Genomic DNA, 20450 nt, shown 5'->3' with positions numbered 1-20450 from the left:
GTGTTAAGGGGGTTCTAGTGTTAAGGGGTTTCTAGTGTTAAGGGGGTTCTAGTGTTAAGGGGGTTCTAGTGTTAAGGGGTTTCTAGTGTTAAGGGGGTTCTAGTGTTAAGGGGTGCTAACGTTAAGGGGTGCTAACGTTAAGGGGTTATAGCGTTAAGGGGTTCTAGTGTTAAGGGGGATCTAGTGTTAAGGGGGTTTCTAGTGTTAAGGGGGGTTCTAGTGTTAAGGGGTGCTAACGTTAAGGGGTTATAGCGTTAAGGGGGTGTGAGTAGTAGAGGAAAGGGAAAGGAGGGAGGAGAAGTGTCAGCAGAGAGAGATTTGAGAGTCTGAGTGATATCCTGCCGCTACGCTCTGCACTGCATTCAGCTGTAAATACATGTGATGAGAGTCTGAGTGATATCCTGCCATGGCCGCTACGCTCTGCACTGCATTCAGCTGTAAATACATGTGATGAGAGTCTGAGTGATATCCTGCCGCTACGCTCTGCACTGGGTTCAGCTGTAAATACATGTGATGAGAGTCTGAGTGATATCCTGCCATGGCCGCTACGCTCTGCACTGCATTCAGCTGTAAATACATGTGATGAGAGTCTGAGTGATATCCTGCCGCTACGCTCTGCACTGCATTCAGCTGTAAATACATGTGATGAGAGTCTGAGTGATATCCTGCCATGGCCGCTACGCTCTGCACTGGGTTCAGCTGTAAATACATGTGATGAGAGTCTGAGTGATATCCTGCCGCTACGCTCTGCACTGCATTCAGCTGTAAATACATGTGATGAGAGTCTGAGTGATATCCTGCCATGGCCGCTACGCTCTGCACTGGGTTCAGCTGTAAATACATGTGATGAGAGTCTGAGTGATATCCTGCCATGGCCGCTACGCTCTGCACTGCGTTCAGCTGTAAATACATGTGATGAGAGTCTGAGTGATATCCTGCCATGGCCGCTACGCTCTGCACTGGGTTCAGCTGTAAATACATGTGATGAGAGTCTGAGTGATATCCTGCCGCTACGCTCTGCACTGCGTTCAGCTGTAAATACATGTGATGAGAGTCTGAGTGATATCCTGCCGCTACGCTCTGCACTGCATTCAGCTGTAAATACATGTGATGAGAGTCTGAGTGATATCCTGCCATGGCCGCTACGCTCTGCACTGGGTTCAGCTGTAAATACATGTGATGAGAGTCTGAGTGATATCCTGCCGCTACGCTCTGCACTGCGTTCAGCTGTAAATACATGTGATGAGAGTCTGAGTGATATCCTGCCGCTACGCTCTGCACTGGGTTCAGCTGTAAATACATGAGAGTCTGAGTGATATCCTGCCGCTACGCTCTGCACTGCATTCAGCTGTAAATACATGTGATGAGAGTCTGAGTGATATCCTGCCGCTACGCTCTGCACTGCGTTCAGCTGTAAATACATGAGAGTCTGAGTGATATCCTGCCGCTACGCTCTGCACTGCATTCAGCTGTAAATACATGTGATGAGAGTCTGAGTGATATCCTGCCGCTACATTTGATGCCATTGTTATGTAACTGTCATCATCATACCAGGCTGAGAGAGGACAGGGAGGGAGGGAGGGAGGGAGGGAGTGAGTGAGTGAGTGAGTGAGTGAGTGAGTGAGTGAGTGAGTGAGTGAGTGAGTGAGTGAGTGAGTGAGTGAGTGAGGGAGGGAGGGAGGGAGGGAGGGAGGGAGGGAGGGAGGGAGGGAGGGAGGGAGAAAAAGAGGGACGGACGTTGGGAGTGACGGAGAGAGAGGTGGAGTCACAGGGGGGGGGCACAAACTAGTTATATTGAAAGTAATTCAACCCAATCTTTGTATTTGTATGTGAACACCTCATTAAGGGAACACTCAGGTATATTATTGTGTATCATGGTAGAGAACACCTCGTTAAGGGAACAGTCAGGTATGGTAGAGAACACCTCGTTAAGGGAACAGTCAGGTATGGTAGAGAACACCTCGTTAAGGGAACAGTCAGGTATGGTAGAGAACACCTCGTTAAGGGAACAGTCAGGTATGGTAGAGAACACCTCGTTAAGGGAACAGTCAGGTATGGTAGAGAACACCTTGTTAAGGGAACAGTCAGGTATGGTAGAGAACACCTCGTTAAGGGAACAGTCAGGTATGGTAGAGAACACCTCGTTAAGGGAACAGTCAGGTATGGTAGAGAACACCTCGTTAAGGGAACAGTCAGGTATATTATTGTGTATCGTGGTAGAGAACACCTCGTTAAGGGAACAGTCAGGTATATTATTGTGTATCGTGGTAGAGAACACCTCGTTAAGGGAACACTTAGGTATGGTAGAGAACACCTCGTTAAGGGAACAGTCAGGTATGGTAGAGAACACCTCGTTAAGGGAACAGTCAGGTATGGTAGAGAACACCTCGTTAAGGGAACAGTCAGGTATGGTAGAGAACACCTCGTTAAGGGAACAGTCAGGTATGGTAGAGAACACCTCGTTAAGGGAACAGTCAGGTATGGTAGAGAACACCTCGTTAAGGGAACAGTCAGGTATGGTAGAGAACACCTCGTTAAGGGAACAGTCAGGTATGGTAGAGAACACCTCGTTAAGGGAACAGTCAGGTATGGTAGAGAACACCTCGTTAAGGGAACAGTCAGGTATGGTAGAGAATACCTCGTTAAGGGAACAGTCAGGTATATTATTGTGTATCGTGGTAGAGAACACCTCGTTAAGGGAACAGTCAGGTATATTATTGTGTATCGTGGTAGAGAACACCTCGTTAAGGGAACAGTCAGGTATATTATTGTGTATCGTGGTAGAGAACACCTCGTTAAGGGAACAGTCAGGTATATTATTGTGTATCGTGGTAGAGAACACCTCGTTAAGGGAACAGTCAGGTATATTATTGTGTATCGTGGTAGAGAACACCTCGTTAAGGGAACAGTCAGGTATATTATTGTGTATCGTGGTAGAGAACACCTCGTTAAGGGAACAGTCAGGTATATTATTGTGTATCGTGGTAGAGAACACCTCGTTAAGGGAACAGTCAGGTATATTATTGTGTATCGTGGTAGAGAACACCTCGTTAAGGGAACAGTCAGGTATATTATTGTGTATCGTGGTAGAGAACACCTCGTTAAGGGAACAGTCAGGTATATTATTGTGTATCGTGGTAGAGAACACCTCGTTAAGGGAACAGTCAGGTATATTATTGTGTATCATGGTAGAGAACATCTCGTTAAGGGAACAGTCAGGTATGGTAGAGAACACCTCGGTAAGGGAACAGTCAGGTAAGTCATAGTGTCGATGATGTAGCTAAGTCATGGTGTCGATGATGTATCTAAGTCATGGTGTCGATGAGGTAGCTAAGTCATGGTGTCGATGATGTAGCTAAGTCATAGTGTCGATGATGTAGCTAGCTAGCTGTATATTATACATTGGGAGTGGTTCATATTGTTGATTAGGTAACTAGCTAGCTGTATTTATGAACTGAGATTGGTTCAACATGCCCTAAGTTATATTGTTGATGAGGAGTAACTAGCTAGCTGTATATTATAAATTGAGAGCGGTTCAAAATGCCCTAGGTCATGTTATTGTTGAGGTAGCTAAGTCATGTTGTTGATGAGGTAGCTAAGTCATATTGTTGATGAGGTAGCTAGCTAGCTGTATATTATAAATTGAGAGCGGTTCAACATGCCCTAGGTCATGTTATTGTTGAGGTAGCTAAGTCATGTTGTTGATGAGGTAGCTAAGTCATATTGTTGATGAGGTAGCTAGCTAGCTGTATATTATAAATTGGGAGTGGTTCATATTGTTGATGAGGTAACTAGCTAGCTGTAACTAGCTAGCTGCTAGCTGTCGATGAGGTAGCTAAGTCATGGTGTCGATGGGGTAGCTAAGTCATAGTGTCAATGAGGTAACTAAGTCATAGTGTTGATGAGGTAGTTAAGTCATAGTGTCGATGAGGTAGCTAAGTCATAGTGTCAATGAGGTAGCTAAGTCATAGTGTCAATTAGGTAGCTAATTCGTAGTGTCGATGAGGTAGCTAAGACATTATTGATGAGGTAGCTAAGACATATTATTGATGAGGTAGCTAAGTCATAGTGTCGATGAGGTAGCTAAGTCATAGTGTTGATGAGGTAGTTAAGTCATAGTGTCGGTGAGGTAGCTAAGTCATAGTGTCAATGAGGTAACTAAGTCATAGTGTCAATTAGGTAGCTAATTCGTAGTGTCGATGAGGTAGCTAAGTCATAGTGTCGATGAGGTAGCTAAGTCATAGTGTTGATGAGGTAGTTAAAGTCATAGTGTCGGTGAGGTAGCTAAGTCATAGTGTCTACAGTACTCTACTGTACTCTACTGACCTCTACAGTACTCTACTGTACTCTACTGACCTCTACTGTACTCTACTGACCTCTACAGTACTCTACTGACCTCTACAGTACTCTACTGACCTCTACTGTACTCTACTGACCTCTACAGTACTCTACTGACCTCTACAGTACTCTACTGACCTCTACAGTACTCTACTGACCTCTACAGTACTCTACTGTACTCTACTGACCTCTACAGTACTCTACTGACCTCTACAGTACTCTACTGTACTCTACTGACCTCTACTGTACTCTACTGACCTCTACAGTACTCTACTGTACTCTACTGACCTCTACAGTACTCTACTGTACTCTTCTCTACTATCCTCACTGCACTGTACCAGGGTGGCTACTTTGAATAATATAAAATATATTTAGATTTGTTTAACACTTTTTTGGTTACTACATGATTCCATATGTGTTATTTCCTAGTGTTGATGTCTTCACTATTATTCTACAATGTAGAAAATAGTCAAAATAAAGAAAAGCCCTTGAATGAGTAGGCGTGTCCAAAACAATTTGATATGTTCCTATAAAGTTCACATGTTGGTGCTCATGAGTCCTTTTACACACCAATTTGATATGTTCCTATAAACTTCACATGTTGGTGCTCATGGGTCCTTTTACACCCAATTTGATATGTTCCTATAAACTTCACATGTTGGTGCTCATGGGTCCTTTTACACCCAATTTGATATGTTCCTATAAACTTCACATGTTGGTGCTCATGGGTCCTTTTACACCCAATTTGATATGTTCCTATAAACTTCACATGTTGGTGCTCATGGGTCATTTTACACCCAATTTGATATGTTCCTATAAACTTCACATGTTGGTGCTCATGGGTCATTTTACACACCAATTTGATATGTTCCTATAAACTTCACATGTTGGTGCTCATGGGTCATTTTACACACCAATTTGATATGTTCCTATAAACTTCACATGTTGGTGCTCATGGGTCATTTTACACCCAATTTGATATGTTCCTATAAACTTCACATGTTGGTGCTCATGGGTCATTTTACACCCAATTTGATATGTTCCTATAAACTTCACATGTTGGTGCTCATGGGTCCTTTTAAACTTTGATATGTTCCTATAAACTTCACATGTTGGTTCTCATGGGTCATTTTACACCCAATTTGATATGTTCCTATAAACTTCACATGTTGGTGCTCATGGGTCATTTTACACCCAATTTGATATGTTCCTATAAACTTCACATGTTGGTGCTCATGGGTCATTTTACACCCAATTTGATATGTTCCTATAAACTTCACATGTTGGTGCTCATGGGTCATTTTACACCCAATTTGATATGTTCCTATAAACTTCACATGTTGGTGCTCATGGGTTCTTTTCAATGGAAACGCCCTGTTCCTTCTCATTCATCAAATGTTTTGTCTGGTCTGACAAAGTGGACTTTAAAAATAAAAAAAAATCTGTAAAACAGGAAATGTGATAATGTACGTGTTTGACTAAAGACCCACATCTCTCTAGTCATTTAGCTGAAACACCTTGGCGTTACGATCACAGGGAAACTGTCTCTTGTGTCCACGTCAAATCAGAAGAAAGGTCACAGGTCAACCGTACTGTCAACCCCCCTCTTTTCTTCTCTTCTCCTTTTTGACGTGGGATGTTCAACCGCAAGGGGACATCGTTTACCAGTCCTCTCCTTTGTACTTTACCTTGTAGTCCGTGTGGGAGGTATCATAACCCCCCCCCACAGGATGTGTATCATAACCCCCCACAGGATGTGTATCATAACCCCCACAGGATGTGTATCATAACCCCCCCACAGGATGTGTATCATAACCCCCCCCACAGGATGTGTATCATAACCCCCCCACAGGATGTGTATCATAACCCCCCCACAGGATGTGTATCATAACCCCCCACCACAGGATGTGTATCATAACCCCACAGGATGTGTATCATAACCCCCACCACAGGATGTGTATCATAACCCCCCACAGGATGTGTATCATAACCCCCCCCACAGGATGTGTATCATAACCCCCCACAGGATGTGTATCATAACCCCCCACACAGGATGTGTATCATAACCCCCCCACAGGATGTGTATCATAACCCCCCCACAGGATGTGTATCATAACCCCCCCCACAGGATGTGTATCATAACCCCCCCCACAGGATGTGTATCATAACCCCCCACAGGATGTGTATCATAACCCCCCACAGGATGTGTATCATAACCCCCCCACAGGATGTGTATCATAACCCCCCCCACAGGATGTGTATCATAACCCCCCCCCACAGGATGTGTATCATAACCCCCCCACAGGATGTGTATCATAACCCCCCCACAGGATGTGTATCATAACCCCCCCCCACAGGATGTGTATCATAACCCCCCACAGGATGTGTATCATAACCCCCCCCCACAGGATGTGTATCATAACCCCCCAGGATGTGTATCATAACCCCCACACAGGATGTGTATCATAACCCCCCCCACAGGATGTGTATCATAACCCCCCCACAGGATGTGTATCATAACCCCCCACAGGATGTGTATCATAACCCCCCCACAGGATGTGTATCATAACCCCCCCACAGGATGTGTATCATAACCCCCCCACAGGATGTGTATCCCCCCCACAGGATGTGTATCATAACCCCCCCCACAGGATGTGTATCATAACCCCCCCCATAACCCCCACAGGATGTGTATCATAACCCCCCCACAGGATGTGTATCATAACCCCCCCCCCACAGGATGTGTATCATAACCCCCCCACAGGATGTGTATCATAACCCCCCCCCCACAGGATGTGTATCATAACCCCCAGGATGTGTATCATAACCCCACAGGATGTGTATCATAACCCCCCCACAGGATGTGTATCATAACCCCCCCAGGATGTGTATCATAACCCCCCACAGGATGTGTATCATAACCCCCCACACAGGATGTGTATCATAACCCCCACAGGATGTGTATCATAACCCCCCCCCCACAGGATGTGTATCATAACCCCCCATAACCCCCCACAGGATGTGTATCATAACCCCCCCACAGGATGTGTATCATAACCCCCCACAGGATGTGTATCATAACCCCCCACAGGATGTGTATCATAACCCCCCCACAGGATGTGTATCATAACCCCCCCCACAGGATGTGTATCATAACCCCCCCCAGGATGTGTATCATAACCCCCACAGGATGTGTATCATAACCCCCCCCACAGGATGTGTATCATAACCCCCACCCCCCCCACAGGATGTGTATCATAACCCCCCACAGGATGTGTATCATAACCCCCCCACAGGATGTGTATCATAACCCCCCCACAGGATGTGTATCATAACCCCACAGGATGTGTATCATAACCCCCCACAGGATGTGTATCATAACCCCCCCCACAGGATGTGTATCATAACCCCCCCACAGGATGTGTATCATAACCCCCCCCACAGGATGTGTATCATAACCCCCCACAGGATGTGTATCATAACCCCCCCCCACAGGATGTGTATCATAACCCCCCCACAGGATGTGTATCATAACCCCCCCAGGATGTGTATCATAACCCCCCACAGGATGTGTATCATAACCCCCCACAGGATGTGTATCATAACCCCCACAGGATGTGTGTATCATAACCCCCCACAGGATGTGTATCATAACCCCATAACCCCCCCACAGGATGTGTATCATAACCCCCCCACAGGATGTGTATCATAACCCCCCACAGGATGTATCCCCCCCACAGGATGTGTATCATAACCCCCCCCACAGGATGTGTATCATAACCCCCACAGGATGTGTATCATAACCCCCCACAGGATGTGTATCATAACCCCCCCACAGGATGTGTATCATAACCCCCCACAGGATGTGTATCATAACCCCCACAGGATGTGTATCATAACCCCCCCCCCAGGATGTGTATCATAACCCCCCACAGGATGTGTATCATAACCCCCCCACAGGATGTGTATCATAACCCCCCCCAGGATGTGTATCATAACCCCCACAGGATGTGTATCATAACCCCCCTGCACAGGATGTGTATCATAACCCCCCACAGGATGTGTATCATAACCCCCCACAGGATGTGTATCATAACCCCCCACAGGATGTGTATCATAACCCCCCACACAGGATGTGTATAACCCCCCCACAGGATGTGTATCATAACCCCCACCCCCCCCCCACAGGATGTGTATCAGGATGTGTATCATAACCCCCCCCCACACAGGATGTGTATCATAACCCCCCCCCACAGGATGTGTATCATAACCCCCAGGATGTGTATCATAACCCCCCCAGGATGTGTATCATAACCCCCCCACAGGATGTGTATCATAACCCCCCCACAGGATGTGTATCATAACCCCCCCACAGGATGTGTATCATAACCCCCCCCCACAGGATGTGTATCATAACCCCCCCAGGATGTGTATCACAGGATGTGTATCATAACCCCCCCACAGGATGTGTATCATAACCCCCACCCCACAGGATGTGTATCATAACCCCCCCACACAGGATGTGTATCATAACCCCCCCATAACCCCACAGGATGTGTATCATAACCCCCCCACAGGATGTGTATCATAACCCCCCACAGGATGTGTATCATAACCCCCCACAGGATGTGTATCATAACCCCCCACAGGATGTGTATCATAACCCCCCCACAGGATGTGTATCATAACCCCCCCCCACAGGATGTGTATCATAACCCCCCCCCCCCACAGGATGTGTATCATAACCCCCCACAGGATGTGTATCATAACCCCCCACAGGATGTGTATCATAACCCCCCCACAGGATGTGTATCATAACCCCCCCAGGATGTGTATCACAGGATGTGTATCATAACCCCCCCAGGATGTGTATCATAACCCCCACAGGATGTGTATCATAACCCCCCCACAGGATGTGTATCATAACCCCCCCCCATCATAACCCCCCACAGGATGTGTATCATAACCCCCCCCACACAGGATGTGTATCATAACCCCCCCCCACAGGATGTGTATCATAACCCCCCCAGGATGTGTATCATAACACAGGATGTGTATCATAACCCCCCCACAGGATGTGTATCATAACCCCCCCCACAGGATGTGTATCATAACCCCCCCCCACAGGATGTGTCATAACCCCCCCCACAGGATGTGTATCATAACCCCCCCCCCCCCCCCCCCACAGGATGTGTATCATAACCCCCCACAGGATGTGTATCATAACCCCCCCCACAGGATGTGTATCATAACCCCCCCATAACCCCCCCCACAGGATGTGTATCATAACCCCCCCACAGGATGTGTCATAACCCCCCCCCCCCACAGGATGTGGATGTGTATCATAACCCCCCCACAGGATGTGTATCCCCCCCCACAGGATGTGTATCATAACCCCCCCCACAGGATGTGTATCATAACCCCCCCACAGGGGTCATAACCCCCCACAGGATGTGTCAGGATGGGGTCATAACCCCCCCCACAGGATGTGTATCATAGGGTACCCCCCCCACAGGATGTGTATCATAACCCCCCACAGGATGTGGGTCCCCCCCCCCACAGGATGTGTATCATAACCCCCACAGGATGTGTCCATAACCCCCCCCCACAGGATGTGTATCATAACAGTGGGTCCCCCCCCCCACAGGATGTGTATATTCACAGGATGTGTATCCATGGATATTCCCCCCCCACAGGATGTGGTCCATGGATATTCAGGATGGGTATCCATGATATTCAGTGGGGTCCATGATATTCAGGGGTGTATCATAACCCCCCCCCCACAGGATGTGTATTCAGTAGGGTAGGTCCATGATATTCAGTGGGATGTCATAACCCCCCACACAGGATGTGTATCATAACACAGGATGTGTATCATAACCCCCCCCACAGGATCCATGATATTCAGTGGGGTAACCATGATATTCAGTGGGGTCCATGATAACCAGTAGGGTATCCATGGATATTCCCCCCCAGGATGTGTATCATCCATGATATTCAGTGTGGTCCCCCCCCACAGGATATTCAGTAACCCCCCCACAGGGTGTATCATAACCATGTATTCAGGATGGAGGTCCACAGGATGATATAACCCCCCCCACAGGGTCCATGATGTGTATCATTCAGTATCATAACCCCCTCCCCCACCACAGGATGTGTCATAACCCCCCCACAGGATGTGTATCATAACCCCCCCACAGGATGTGTATCATAACCCCACAGGATGTCCCCCCCACAGGATGTGTATCATAACCCCCAGATAACCCCCAGGATGTGTCCAGGATGTGTATCATAACCCCCCCCAGTGGGGTGTATCATAACCCCCCCCATGGATGTGTATCATAGATAGGATGTGGCTGTGTATCATAACCAGGATGTGCATAACCAGACAGGATGTGTATCATAACCCCCCCCACAGGATGCATAACCAGACAGGATGGGGCATGGATGTGTATCATAACCACCAGATGGTATCATAACCCCCCCACAGGATGTGTATCAGAACCCCCCCCACAGGATGTGTATCATAACCCCCCCCCACAGGATGTGTATCATAACCCCCCACAGGATGTGTATCATAACCCCCCCACAGGATGTGGGGTATCATAACACCAGATGTGTATCATAGGAGGGGATGTGTATCAGAACACAGGATGTGTAGGGAGGGATGTGTATCATAACCCCCCACCAGGATGTGTATCATCAGATAACCCCTGGGGATGTCTGTGTATCATAACCCCCCCACAGGATGTATCATAACCCCCCCCCCACAGGATGTGTATCATAACCCCCCTCTGATGTGTATCATAACCCCCCCACACAGGATGTGTATCATAACCCCCCCCCACAGGATGTGTATCATAACCCCCCACACAGGATGTGTATCATAACCCCCCCCCCCAGGGATGTGTATCATGGATGTGTCTCATAGGATGTGTATCTCACAGGATGTGTATCATAACCCCCCAGATGTGTCTCATAACCCCCCACAGGATGTGTATCATAACCCCCTCTCTCTGTCTATCATAACTCTCCCCCCACACAGGGTCTGTCTCATCTCTCTGTGTCTCATAACCCCCCCCACAGGATGTGTATCATCTCTCTGTCTCTCCCCCCCCCACAGGATGTCTCATAACCCCCCTCTCTGTCTCTCTATAACCCCCCCACAGGATGTGTCTCTCTCTCTGTCTCTCTCTATATCTGTCAGGATGTGTATCATAACCCCCTCTGTGTATCATAACCCCCCACAGGATGTGTATCTCCCCCCCACAGGATGTGTATCTAACCCCCAGACAGGATGTGTATCATAACATCTGTGTAGTAGATCACAAGCCCACATGATATTCAGTGGGGTCCATGATATTCAGTAGGGTCCATGATATTCAGTAGGGTCCATGATATTCAGTAGGGTAGGTCCATGGTATTCAGTGGGGTCCATGATATTCAGTGGGGTCCATGATATTCAGTGGGGTCCGTGATATTCAGTGGGGTCCATGATATTCAGTAGGGTACATGATATTCAGTTGGGTCCATGATATTCAGTAGGGTCCGTGATATTCAGTCGTCCATGATATTCAGTGGGGTCCATGATATTCAGTTGGGTCCATGATATTCAGTAGGGTAGGTCCATGGTATTCAGTGGGGTAGATCCATGATATTCAGTAGGGTAGGTCCATGGTATTCAGTGGGGTAGTCCATGATATTCAGTTGATATTCAGTGGGGTCCATGGTATTCAGTGGGGTCCATGGTATTCAGTGGAGTCCATGATATTCAGTGGGGTCCATGATATTCAGTAGGGTCCATGATATTCAGTAGGGTCTCATGATATTCAGTGGGGTCCATGATATTTGGTAGGTCCATGAGGCACCAGATAGGAGGGGGCTGGCAGAGGCACCAGATAGGAGGGGGCTGGCAGAGGCACCAGACGGGAGGGGGCTGGCGGAGGCACCAGATAGGAGGGGGCTGGCAGAGGCACCAGATAGGAGGGGCTGGCAGAGGCACCAGATAGGAGGGGGCTGGCAGAGGCACCAGATAGGAGGGGGCTGGCAGAGGCACCAGATAGGAGGGGGCTGGCAGAGGCATGGAGAGAAAGGGGAGGGAGAGAGATTATAACTTCACGTCACCTCATCTCTACCTTCTCTCTCTCTGTCTCTCTATATATCTGTCTCTCTCTCTCTCTGTCTCTCTCTGTATATCTGCTCTGTCTCTCTTCTCTCTGTCTCTCTCTCTGTCTCTCTCTCTCTCTCTCTCTCTGTCTCTCTCTGTCTCTCTCTAGACTGCTCTGTCTGTCTCTTCTCTCTCTCTCTCTCTCTCTCTCTCTCTCTCTCTCTCTCTCTCTCTCTCTCTCTCTCTCTCTCTCTAGCAGCCTTGTAGAGTTGAAGGGATTCCTCCAGCCATCTGTTTGACTTGGGTTTTGACTGGACAGACTATACAGTCTGGAATTCACCTTTCCTACCCCAAAGACAGACACATTGAACAGCTTGTTCATGTTGTTTTGTTTGGGCCTCATGCTATAGCCTCATAGACAGCATGTTGTTTTGGTTTGGGGGTGCTATAGCCTCATAGACAGCATGTTGTTTTGGTTTGGGCCTCATGCTATAGCCTCATAGACAGCATGTTGTTTTGGTTTGGGCCTCATAGACAGCATGTTGTTTTGGTTTGGGGGTGCTATAGCCTCATAGACAGCATGCTGTTTTGGTTTGGGCCTCATGCTATAGCCTCATAGACAGCATGCTGTTTTGGTTTGGGCCTCATGCTATAGCCTCATAGACAGCATGTTGTTTTGGTTTGGGCCTCGTGCTATAGCCTCATAGACAGCATGCTGTTTTGGTTTGGGCCTCATGCTATAGCCTCATAGACAGCATGCTGTTTTGGTTTGGGCCTCATGCTATAGCCTCATAGACAGCATGTTGTTTTGGTTTGGGCCTCATGCTATAGACTCATAGACAGCATGCTGTTTTGGTTTGGGCCTCATGCTATAGCCTCATAGACAGCATGCTGTTTTGGTTTGGGCCTCATGCTATAGCCTCATAGACAGCATGTTGTTTTGGTTTGGGCCTCATGCTATAGACTCATAGACAGCATGCTGTTTTGGTTTGGGCCTCATGCTATAGCCTCATAGACAGCATAGACAGCATGCTGTTTTGGTTTGGGCCTCATGCTATAGCCTCATAGACAGCATGTTGTTTTGGTTTGGGCCTCATGCTATAGCCTCATAGACAGCATGTTGTTGGAACAGGGAACTAGTGTATCGCTGGCTGGATGCAGCAGCGAAGGCAATGGAAGGAAAAAAATAACTCGATCACCTCAGAACAATTCAAATGTGTCCCTAAATACCGACCCAATCCCCATTCCAACACACTGGCCTGACAGAGACGCTGCTGTAGATGAACACAGGAAGCATCCACACGCTGCTTCCTTCCTCTCCTCTGAGGTATCGATCAGCATCTGTTCTAGCCTCCTGTTTCCTACAGCAACGCCGAGGTAGTAGGAGATGTCTTCTAGGTGCCTCCTCCTCTCCTCTCCTCGCCTCTCTTCCTAACGAGCCTGGCTGTTCAAAAGCTCTCTCGTGAAAGGCCTGTTTTAATAAATGTATGAGCGCCGATCTGTTCCAGGGCTGTGGAGATGGAGCGAGAGGAGAGGAGGAGTTTCTCTACCACACCGCCACTATTCCCCTGTTGCCAGCCTGCTTTAAAAAATAAATAAATAATTAAGCTGCTTGTATCAGCTTCCTAATGAAAAGCTAAAGGACTCCGGTATTACTTATTATTGCATTGTAACGATATTATAGATTTTTGTATTGCAGATAAGATGCTATATTAAAAATAAATAAAAAAAGGGATTAAAAATGATCGACCATCATCCTGTAATGGTATGCAGCCAGGTATTCACGTGTATTACATTACATTTAAGTCATTTAGCAGACGCTCTTATCCAGAGCGACTTACAAATTGGTGCATTCACCTTATGACATCCAGTGGGACAGTCACTTAACAATAGTGCATCTAAAACTTAGGGGGGTGAGAGGGAATACTTAACCTATCCTAGGTATTCCTTAAAGAGGTGGGGTTTCAGGTGTCTCCGGAAGGTGGTGATTGACTCCGCTGTCCTGGCGTCGTGAGGGAGTTTGTTCCACCATTGGGGGGCCAGGGCAGCGAACAGTTTTGACTGGGCTGAGCGGGAGCTGTACTTCCTCAGTGGTAGGGAGGCGAGCAGGCCAGAGGTGGATGAACGCAGTGCCCTTGTTTGGGTGTAGGGCCTGATCAGAGCCTGGAGGTACTGAGGTGCCGTTCCCCTCACAGCTCCGTAGGCAAGCACCATGGTCTTGTAGCGGATGCGAGCTTCAACTGGAAGCCAGTGGAGAGAACGGAGGAGCGGGGTGACGTGAGAGAACTTGGGAAGGTTGAACACCAGACGGGCTGCGGCGTTCTGGATGAGTTGAAGGGGTTTAATGGCACAGGCAGGGAGCCCAGCCAACAGCGAGTTGCAGTAATCCAGACGGGAGATGACAAGTGCCTGGATTAGGACCTGCGCCGCTTCCTGTGTGAGGCAGGGTCGTACTCTGCGGATGTTGTAGAGCATGAACCTACAGGAACGGGCCACCGCCTTGATGTTAGTAGAGAACGACAGGGTGTTGTCCAGGATCACGCCAAGGTTCTTGGCGCTCTGGGAGGAGGACACAATGGAGTTGTCGACCGTGATGGCGAGATCATGGAACGGGCAGTCCTTCCCCGGGAGGAAGAGCAGCTCCGTCTTGCCGAGGTTCAGCTTGAGGTGGTGATCCGTCATCCACACTGATATGTCTGCCAGACATGCAGAGATGCGATTCGCCACCTGGTCATCAGAAGGGGGAAAGGAGAAGATTAATTGTGTGTCGTCTGCATAGCAATGATAAGAGAGACCATGTGAGGTTATGACAGAGCCAAGTGACTTGGTGTATAGCGAGAATAGGAGAGGGCCAAGAACAGAGCCCTGGGGACACCAGTGGTGAGAGCGCGTGGTGAGGAGACAGATTCTCGCCACGCCACCTGGTAGGAGCGACCTGTCAGGTAGGACGCAATCCAAGCGTGGGCCGCGCCGGAGATGCCCAACCGGGAGAGGGTGGAGAGGAGGATCTGATGGTTCACAGTATCGAAGGCAGCCGATAGATCTAGAAGGATGAGAGCAGAGGAGAGAGAGTTAGCTTTAGCAGTGCGGAGCGCCTCCGTGATACAGAGGAGAGCAGTCTCAGTTGAATGACTAGTCTTGAAACCTGACTGATTTGGATCAAGAAGGTCATTCAGAGAGAGATAGCGGGAGAGCTGGCCAAGGACGGCACGTTCAAGAGTTTTGGAGAGAAAAGAAAGAAGGGATACTGGTCTGTAATTGTTGACATCGGAGGGATCGAGTGTAGGTTTTTTCAGAAGGGGTGCAACTCTCGCTCTCTTGAAGACGGAAGGGACGTGCCAACGGTCAGGGATGAGTTGATGAGCGAGGTGAGGTAAGGGAGAAGGTCTCCGGAAATGGTCTGGAGAAGAGAGGAGGGGATAGGGTCAAGCGGGCAGGTTGTTGGGCGGCCGGCCGTCACAAGACGCGAGATTTCATCTGGAGAGAGAGGGGAGAAAGAGGTCAGAGCACAGGGTAGGGCAGTGTGAGCAGAACCAGCGGTGTCGTTTGACTTAGCAAACGAGGATCGGATGTCGTCGACCTTCTTTTCAAAATGGTTGACGAAGTCATCTGCAGAGAGGGGGAGGGGGGGGAGGGGGAGGATTCAGAAGGGAGGAGAAGGTGGCAAAGAGCTTCCTAGGGTTAGAGGCAGATGCTTGGAATTTAGCGTGGTAGAAAGTGGCTTTAGCAGCAGAGACAGAGGAGGAAAATGTAGAGAGGAGGGAGTGAAAGGATGCCAGGTCCGCAGGGAGGCGAGTTTTCCTCCATTTCCGCTCGGCTGCCCGGAGCCCTGTTCTGTGAGCTCGCAATGAGTCATCGAGCCACGGAGCGGGAGGGGAGGACCGAGCCGGCCTGGAGGATAGGGGACATAGAGAGTCAAGGGATGCAGAGAGGGAGGAGAGGAGGGTTGAGGAGGCAGAATCAGGAGATAGGTGGGAGAAGGTTTGAGCGGAGGGAAGAGATGATAGGATGGAAGAGGAGAGAGTAGCGGGGGAGAGAGAGCGAAGGTTGGGACGGCGTGATACCATCCGAGTAGGGGCAGTGTGGGAGGTGTTGGATGAGAGCGAGAGGGAAAAGGATACAAGGCAGTGGTCGGAGACTTGGAGGGGAGTTGCAGTGAGGTTAGTGGAAGAACAGCATCTAGTAAAGATGAGGTCGAGCGTATTGCCTGCCTTGTGAGTAGGGGGGGAAGGTGAGAGGGTGAGGTCAAAAGAGGAGAGGAGTGGAAAGGAGGCAGAGAGGAAAGAGTCAAAGGTAGACGTGGGGAGGTTAAAGTGTATGTTTCCCCTTTGATCTTGTGGGATGAGTGGGTTATCTTGTTCTCTTACCTCAGTCTTTGTTCTCACGGAAGACGTGCATGAACAGGAAGTACTGAATGAGAGACAGGGCTGTGTTTCATAGTGAGAGATCTGTTACATTTGATACAGGCATCCCTCGTCTCTCGGGATTAGTGGGTATTTTAGTGTTCATCTCTAGTGATTAGTGGGTATTTTAGTGTTCATCTCTAGTGATTAGTGGGTATTTTAGTGTTCATCTCTAGTGATTAGTGGGTATTTTAGTGTTCATCTCTTCTCTAGTGATTAGTGGGTATTTTAGTGTTCATCTCTAGTGATTAGTGGGTATTTTAGTGTTCATCTCTTCTCTAGTGATTAGTGGGTATTTTAGTGTTCATCTCTTCTCTAGGGATTAGTGGGTATTTTAGTGTTCATCTCTTCTCTAGGGATTAGTGGGTATTTTAGTGTTCATCTCTTCTCTAGTGATTAGTGGGTATTTTAGTGTTCATCTCTAGTGATTAGTGGGTATTTTAGTGTTCATCTCTTCTCTAGTGATTAGTGGGTATTTTAGTGTTCATCTCATCTCTAGTGATTAGTGGGTATTTTAGTGTTCATCTCTTCTCTAGGGATTAGTGGGTATTTTAGTGTTCATCTCTTCTCTAGTGATTAATGGGTATTTTAGTGTTCATCTCTTCTCTAGTGATTAGTGGGTATTTTAGTGTTCATCTCTAGTGATTAGTGGGTATTTTAGTGTTCATCTCTTCTCTAGTGATTAGTGGGTATTTTAGTGTTCATCTCTAGTGATTAGTGGGTATTTTAGTGTCCATCTCATCTCTAGTGATTAGTGGGTATTTTAGTGTTCATCTCTTCTCTAGGGATTAGTGGGTATTTTAGTGTTCATCTCTTCTCTAGTGATTAGTGGGTATTTTAGTGTTCATCTCTAGTGTTTAGTGGGTATTTTAGTGTTCATCTCTAGTGATTAGTGGATATTTTAGTGTTCATCTCTAGGGATTAGTGGGTATTTTAGTGTTCATCTCTAGTGATTAGTGGGTATTTTAGTGTTCATCTCTAGGGATTAGTGATTAGTGGGTATTTTAGTGTTCATCTCTAGTGATTAGTGGGTATTTTAGTGTTCATCTCTAGGGATTAGTGGGTATTTTAGTGTTCATCTCTAGTGATTAGTGGGTATTTTAGTGTTCATTTCTAGTGATTAGTGGGTATTTTAGTGTTCATCTCTAGTGATTAGTGGGTATTTTAGTGTTCATCTCTAGGGATTAGTGGGTATTTTAGTGTTCATCTCTAGTGATTAGTGGGTATTTTAGTGTTCATCTCTAGTGATTAGTGGGTATTTTAGTGTTCATCTCTAGGGATTAGTGGGTATTTTAGTGTTCATCTCTAGGGATTAGTGGGTATTTTAGTGTTCATCTCTAGTGATTAGTGGGTATTTTAGTGTTCATCTCTAGTGATTAGTGGGTATTTTAGTGTTCATCTCTAGTGATTAGTGGGTATTTTAGTGTTCATCTCTAGTGATTAGTGGGTATTTTAGTGTTCATCTCTAGTGATTAGTGGGTATTTTAGTGTTCATCTCTTCTCTAGTGATTAGTGGGTATTTTAGTGTTCATCTCTAGTGATTAGTGGGTATTTTAGTGTTCATCTCTAGTGATTAGTGGGTATTTTAGTGTTCTTCGCTAGTGATTAGTGGGTATTTTAGTGTTCATCTCTAGTGATTAGTGGGTATTTTAGTGTTCATCTGTAGGGATTAGTGGGTATTTTAGTGTTCATCTCTTCTCTAGTGATTAGTGGGTATTTTAGTGTTCATCTCTAGTGATTAGTGGGTATTTTAGTGTTCATCTCTAGTGATTAGTGGGTATTTTAGTGTTCATCTCATCTCTAGTGATTAGTGGGTATTTTAGTGTTCATCTCTAGTGATTAGTGGGTATTTTAGTGTTCATCTCTTCTCTAGTGATTAGTGGGTATTTTAGTGTTCATCTCTAGTGATTAGTGGGTATTTTAGTGTTCATCTCATCTCTAGTGATTAGTGGGTATTTTAGTGTTCATCTCATCTCTAGGGATTAGTGGGTATTTTAGTGTTCATCTCTAGTGATTAGTGGGTATTTTAGTGTTCATCTCTTCTCTAGTGATTAGTGGGTATTTTAGTGTTCATCTCTAGTGATTAGTGGGTATTTTAGTGTTCATCTCTAGTGATTAGTGGGTATTTTAGTGTTCATCTCTTCTCTAGTGATTAGTGGGTATTTTAGTGTTCATCTCTAGTGATTAGTGGGTATTTTAGTGTTCATCTCTAGTGATTAGTGGGTATTTTAGTGTTCATCTCTAGTGATTAGTGGGTATTTTAGTGTTCATCTCATCTCTAGGGATTAATGGGTATTTTAGTGTTCATCTCTAGTGATTAGTGGGTATTTTAGTGTTCATCTCTAGTGATTAGTGGGTATTTTAGTGTTCATCTCTAGTGATTAGTGGGTATTTTAGTGTTCATCTCTAGTGATTAGTGGGTATTTTAGTGTTCATCTCATCTCTAGGGATTAGTGGGTATTTTAGTGTTCATCTCTAGTGATTAGTGGGTATTTTAGTGTTCATCTCTAGTGATTAGTGGGTATTTTAGTGTTCATCTCTAGTGATTAGTGGATATTTTAGTGTTCATCTCTAGTGATTAGTGGGTATTTTAGTGTTCATCTCATCTCTAGTGATTAGTGGGTATTTTAGTGTTCATCTCTTCTCTAGGGATTAGTGGGTATTTTAGTGCTCATCTCTAGTGATTAGTGGGTATTTTAGTGTTCATCTCATCTCTAGTGATTAGTGGGTATTTTAGTGTTCATCTCTAGTGATTAGTGGGTATTTTAGTGTTCATCTCTTCTCTAGTGATTAGTGGGTATTTTAGTGTTAATCTCTAGTGATTAGTGGGTATTTTAGTGTTCATTTCTAGTGATTAGTGGGTATTTTAGTGTTCATCTCTAGTGATTAGTGGGTATTTTAGTGTTCATCTCTAGTGATTAGTGGGTATTTTAGTGTTCATCTCTTCTCTAGTGATTAGTGGGTATTTTAGTGTTCATCTCTAGTGATTAGTGGGTATTTTAGTGTTCATCTCTAGTGATTAGTGGGTATTTTAGTGTTCATCTCTTCTCTAGTGATTAGGGACTTTTAAGTGCTCGTGCTGACATCAAATCAAATGCTATTGGTCTCGAGCCAAATACAGTAGACTTTACAGTAATACAGTAGACTTTACAGTAATATTCTTACTGACGAGCCCTTTCCCAACAATGCAGAGTTAAAAAGTAAGACAAATATTTGCTCAATTAAAATGGAAATAGAAACACAATAAAAACAATAACATGGTTATATACAGGAAGTAGCACTCCACTTCCTGAAACCTAGATGCCAGAAGAACGTATCTGTGGAACTAAGCCATCTAGATGGGAGGAGTCATTATCTGTAGAACCAGGCCATCTAGATGGGAGGAGTCATTATCTGTAGAACCAGGCCATCTAGATGGGAGGAGTCATTATCTGTGGAACCAGGCCATCTAGATGGGAGGAGTCATTATCTGTGGAACTAGGCCATCTAGATGGGAGGAGTCATTATCTGTGAAACCAGGCCATCTAGATGGGAGGAGTCATTATCTGTAGAACCAGGCCATCTAGATGGGAGGAGTCATTATCTGTGGAACCAGGCCATCT

The 20450-nt window shown here is 46.5% G+C and overlaps 1 protein-coding gene across 1 annotated transcript; it reads right to left on the bottom strand.

Annotated features, from left to right (window-relative positions):
• Window positions 1-303: 303 nt before the first annotated feature.
• On the bottom strand, window positions 304-1302 carry LOC124021210 (histidine-rich protein PFHRP-II-like). The gene has a single exon (XM_046336558.1). The coding sequence runs from the start codon at window positions 1300-1302 to the stop codon at window positions 304-306; it is 999 nt and encodes a 332-aa protein (XP_046192514.1).
• Window positions 1303-20450: the final 19148 nt, after the last annotated feature.

Source organism: Oncorhynchus gorbuscha, unplaced genomic scaffold (assembly GCF_021184085.1).
Source record: "Oncorhynchus gorbuscha isolate QuinsamMale2020 ecotype Even-year unplaced genomic scaffold, OgorEven_v1.0 Un_scaffold_1090, whole genome shotgun sequence".
Lineage (NCBI taxonomy): Eukaryota > Metazoa > Chordata > Actinopteri > Salmoniformes > Salmonidae > Oncorhynchus > Oncorhynchus gorbuscha.
Note: the sequence above shows the minus strand (reverse complement) of the source record. Positions and strands in the feature narration are given on the sequence as shown.